The 5,641-nt window shown below is 39.7% G+C and overlaps 1 protein-coding gene across 1 annotated transcript in view; it reads right to left on the reverse strand.

The window, feature by feature from the left end:
• Positions 1 to 3,590: 3,590 nt before the first annotated feature.
• Positions 3,591 to 5,641, reverse strand: part of TPD52L1 (TPD52 like 1) — a 101,694-nt gene continuing 99,643 nt past the window's right edge. The window contains exon 8 of the mRNA XM_014586029.1: positions 3,591 to 4,224. Coding sequence (XP_014441515.1) covers positions 4,099 to 4,224 — 126 coding nt within the window. The 3' untranslated portion in view covers positions 3,591 to 4,098. The remainder of the gene's footprint in view (positions 4,225 to 5,641) is intronic.

Raw genomic sequence — 5,641 nt, forward strand, 5'->3', positions numbered from 1 at the left:
TGTGAGTTGCAAGATAAAAAGGTGCACAAAAGTGGTAATGGTTAAATTGCACAATGGGCTCCTGTCTTTTTTTTAAAAACTCCATTTATTTTGTAATCATAATTTATATATATTATGTTTTTTTGGTTGTTTGTTTGTTTTTTCCAGCTTGACAGGGAGAGAAGGAGCACACCAAGCATTTTAGCCTGGGTCTTGCTATATTACAGTCATCTTGCCTCCGCCTTCCAGTTTGCTAGGATCACAGGAATTTTTTTTTTTTTTTTTTAGTTGGCCCAGGAACCATGCCTGGGCCTTGCATGAAGCCTCAGCTCTCAGGCAGGGGCAACCTCCCACGTGTGCCATAGCAGCTGGGCCTGCGTTGGAATTTTTGATGATTAAAATACATTTTTTCTTGTAGTATTCTTCAGTATACATGTTGTTGACCTGAAGTCAGTTTGCTTTGTTAGTAAAAGGTTAGGATGTTGTACACAAGTACTTTGGCACTTAAGAAACATTAAACCACTGTATGTGTACTGGGCCCAGCCGGACAGAACTGAAACTCAGAAGCCAATAAAATCAGGATCAGCTTGCACATGACCAGTGAGTGACAAGGAGCCTGGCAGCTGAGTGATGAGGTGGTGAGACTAAGACAAGGCTTCTTACCTAACTAACCTAAATGAGACTTCCTCTTACCAGACCTGACTGTATTCTCATCTGAGGGATGTGGCTCATGCGCATACATGACAACCTCATGTCATGGCTATTACAAATATCACTCCCAGAGAATATTCTCAGAGTGATGATAAAAGGTTTTTAATAGTCATGTGAAAATGGTATTTAGCAACCTGATAAAATTAGAATTGTGATGAATGGTTTAATAAAAGAAATTGCTAACATATATCTAACGGTTTGCAATATTAACACTTCATCTAAAAAAAGATTTAATTTTGTTATTATTATTTTTTAAAATTATTTATTCATCATTTTTTTTAATTTGACCAGAGAAAAGCACAGAGAGAGAGGCAAAGTGAGAAAGCAGGTCACCAGGTCCAGGACTAGAAGTACAGTTGGCCATATGGGAGTGTCCAGCACCTTAACCACCATACCACCTGCTGGCCCCTGTTATTGTTTTTCAAATTTGAACCCAGAGAGACACAGAAAGAGAAACTGAGAAAGCAAGTCGCTTCGGAGTCCAGGACTCAGTGCAGTGTGCCATGCGGGAATCTAGTGCCCACCATTCCACCTGCCGGCCCCAGTTTTTTTTTTTGTTTTAGTCCAATTTTAACTTATCAGATGGTAAGGCTGAGACTGTTGTGTGGTTGGTGAGTGAAAATACTTGTTTAAAATACCGTAACTGCTTTATCTAATACAATGCAGTGTGCTGAATATGGTCAGAAAGAAAAGGGCAGGGAGTTTACAGAGGTTGACCATTTCAAAATCACCAGGTAGCTGCAGACTGGGCAACAAGAGCTGGAGTACTTGCATGCTGCAGCAGGTGAGCCAGCACAGTCCCCGGCCAGGTGGGCAGCACTGACTTCTTGCCCCACCTGGCAAGACATGACTTTAACCAATAGGCTGCAAGGATGGATCAGGGAGAATGCCAGCATCCCCACTGGCTGGGCTTCTTTGTCTATATTTGGCCAGTCTGATCCAAATTTACAGCTCCATCCTTCTTCAGTGATCCAGGTCTGGGATATTAGGTGGCTCTGAACCAACTTGATTTTCAGTTAAACATGGATGATACGACTCTCCTGCTCCATTAGTTTGAACAGTTTTTCAGATTGCCTTTACTTCATTATGTCATCTCTATCTACTTCTATTTAATAATAAATACAAAAACATTTTAAAAATACTATTTATATATGGTATATGGACTTTGAAAATTGAGGTAGTGGGGGCAACAGGTGGTGTGGTAGTTAAGTTGTTGGACTCCCATGTGGCGGACCGTGGTTCAAGTCCTGGCCCTAGCAGCTTGCTTTCAAATAATAATGATACGTAATAAGATTAAACTAATAATTCTTTTAAAAATTAGAAAATTGTGGTAGTTTGGTTAGTAAGCCTATTCATACATCTCAAGGCTCTATGCCTGCTAATAACAAATAGTGTCTCATTTAGAAGAAGAGATATATATATAATGTAGAATATCAAAGTTACTTCAGAAATCTGCATGTATTGATCAAAATGCAGGTTATTGGGACCAGCAGGTAGTGTGGTGGTAACGGCACTGGACACTCTCACATGGCTGACCATCCTTCAAATCCCGGACCTGGTGGCTTGCTTTCTCACTTTCACTCTCTCTCCGTGTGTGAAATTTTTAAAAAAACGCAGATTACTTTCAAACGTGAATAATTTACAAGTGGAAGGGGCTGCTTTCTCAAACTATTTTTCTAGCTACCTTTTTTCAGATACCTCTTACCTGAGAAACTACTACTTTGTGCAGACTGGAGAGAATTTTAGATAAAGTAGCTGAAGTTAAACAGTAAACCCTTCAACAGTGTCAGGATTGGGGGTGCTGACCTCCCCTTCTGATATACAAGTGAAAAATAACTTTGGGGGCCAGCAGGTGGCATAGTGGTTGAGGCGTTGGACTTTGCATATGACCAACTGCAGTTCAAGTCTTGGACCTGTGGTTTGGTTTCTCACTTCCTGTTTCTCTCTCTGTCTCTGTCTTTCTCTGGTGAACTCACATGAAAAATAAATAAATCAATCAATAAAAAACAAAATAAATAACTTTTGACCCCCCCCAAACGTAATAGCCTGTTTACCAGAGCATTACTGATGACAGTCAACACATATTTGTATGTATATGATATACCATATTTTAAAAATGATGTCAAACAGAAGAAAATATTATTAATTAAGAAAATCAAAGGGAGAGAAAATATTTATAATTCTGCACTGCTACTTTCCAACATATCTGAAAAATATCTGCATGTAAGTGGACCTGCACAAACCCATGTTCAAGTGTCAGCTGTAATTACTGTTATTTACTGTATCATCGTCACCAATTAGCAGTAGAAATTGATTTTAAAATAGCATTTGTAAGCTCAGCTGCATTGGGGCAAACCGTCGAGACACTGCTACTCAGAGGCTAGGGCCACATGGGAAGACTGGGTTAGAGTCTAACTAAAATCGGCTGGGCGTGGTGGTATGCCTGTAGTCCTGCCTAGCTGTGAGATTAAGACAAGATCTTGACATGGCTAGCCACTACCAACAATCAGTCTCTTTCTCCCATAAATAAAATTTTAAAAGTTATTTAGAAACATAGCATCTGCGGACCAGCAGATAGCATAATGGTTACATTGCTGGACTCCCACATTAGTTGACTGCAATTCGAGTCCTTGACCTGATGGCTTAAAATTCACGCCAGGCATGTGTGCATCATACCAAAATCCTGAGAGAATGGAGGAGAGGGAATTGTGGCATGGCCATCCCCCTTTGGGGGAGGTGGTGATTTCTTACTTTCTGTCTCCGTCCAGTGAGTGCACACACCCTGTGACAAAAATCTCTCTCAAAAAAAGATAAAAATGCCATCTGGAAAGTCAGTTGCCAACTTTTAAGGTCATCACTGGCTCTGAAATCTTAAAGAAATTAAGAATTCAAAGTCATCATTAAAATCAATTATTTTAATTGCTTAAATAAACATACATAATGGATAGGTAAAGAGAGATCACAAGAGTTTGAAATTTGCAGTAAGTCATCCTGTTGCTGGAGATAGTCATGAAGAGCTCCATCCTATTGATCCAGCTGAACTGAAAGGACATGCACATTATAGAAGAGGCCAAGCAAAAACCAAAGCAATAACTAACTACATGTTCAGAAAATGTATTTCGAATTACAAGGACAAGAATTATGACCAATTGTGTATCTGCTCAAGTTGAGAGATTTTATAATAAAAGATGGCAACCTATGAATACTGAAGTGTGATGGTCAAGTGGTCCATCATCAACACACTAACAAACTGGAAATCATGAAACTCTGGAGAGGCCATCTGAGTAAGAACATCAAGGCCTCAGTTCTTTCCAGTGGGATTTTGGTCTTCATATCTGGATTCACATAGGCAGAGATGGGCGGGCAATGGCTGGCCTCTGGATGTGGCTGCAGGCTGCCTGGACCTAGCTAGCACTGCAGCTCCTCCTCGGCCCGCCGGGGGCCTCCTGCAGAGCTCTGGGCACTGGCATGGGCTGTGGAGTTGAGGACCTCCTCAAAACTGCCTCCGCTGTGGTTCGTCCCGCCTACTTTCGTCTAAAATGGGCAGATAATACAAAAATGAAGTTAGTTGTATATTTTTGTAAAGTTTTCTTTAAAAGAAATCCGTAAGCTTGGTAGCTCTTTGGAGGCAAGAAAAGAATGTAGAGAAGTTGCTTTCCTTTAGAGCTAATGCCATTCATACCTGGGTACTGGGATAGGATTCCAAATTTTAATTTTGAACAGTTTTAGCAATGCTGACTTCTATCTCTTCTATGTTTAAGATTCTAGTCTCTTCAAAAGCATAATTAACAAGCATAATTAACATGGACTTGTAACATCTACCTCACTCACCCAGAAAACAAATAATATATATATAATCAAAATGGAACTGGAGATGAGATTAATTCCCGAATTTTACAAATGTATAAACATGCTTTTTAGTGACTTAAAATGTTAAGTTTTCTACTTGGGATTTAGGAGGGTAGTCTGGCTTTCTGACAAATGTATCTTGAAAACGAAGGCAGGCTCAGTGGAACCTGATTTCTGGTCTCTGCTTTGAGGGCAATGGATTGAGGCCTTAGCTCTGATCATTTTATGAATTTCTAGGCAACTACCTTTATAATAGGAACATCTCTTACAATGCCAAGTTATGGTACTTTATGAATCTCTCTTTTTGTGTACTTGTTAAGAATAGAAACACAGAGAAATCAATGTACAATTTACAACTATGGTTTGTATTTTGAAGAAATCCTTATTTTAAAAAAAAACACCCTCAAAAAAATATTTAATAGCCCCAAATGCTTAATGCAAATGTTGTTAGTAGTCGCATTAGGGGGGGCAGATAAGGGCATAGCAGTAAGGAAACTGGATCCACTTGAGAGCTGTCCCAGGTCTGCAGAACATTGGGGCATGCGTTTGTGCCCATGATCTGGGCTGGCAGTGACTAGAGTATGTATGGATCATCCCATAGAAGACTCCAGGGGGTGCCTCTCTCTCTTTCTCTGAATAAATGAAACGTCACATTGGCCTCCCATTAACCATTCATAATATGGGAAAACACAGAAAAGGAAGTTACAAAATAGATAATGCTGCTAGTGCCCAACTGATGTCTAGGACTCACTGTCACTAGAGTGACCACAAGCATACGGACAGCACTGGGGAATGTGTTCATGCAGCACTTTAATTGCTGCAAAACACCTTCCTCAAATTGTCACTAAAATCCCTCTCAACCTATTAATTTCAATTACTAAATTGAATTCTTCTACTCTCTGTGGGGAAAACTCTTTCTGTAAAGGGCCAGAAAGTAAATGTCTTAGCCTTCATAACTGCAAACTAGTCTGTCACAGGTACTTGAATCAGCTGTTGAAGAAAACAGTCATAGACAATACTCAAGTGAATGAATGAGCATGACCATGTTCCAATTAAAAAAAAAAAAGTATGGACACACACGTGAATTTAAATTAATTTAGTT

This window comes from Tupaia chinensis, unplaced genomic scaffold (genome assembly GCF_000334495.1).
Source record: "Tupaia chinensis unplaced genomic scaffold, TupChi_1.0 Scaffold000106_1, whole genome shotgun sequence".
Taxonomy (NCBI): Eukaryota; Metazoa; Chordata; class Mammalia; order Scandentia; family Tupaiidae; genus Tupaia; species Tupaia belangeri.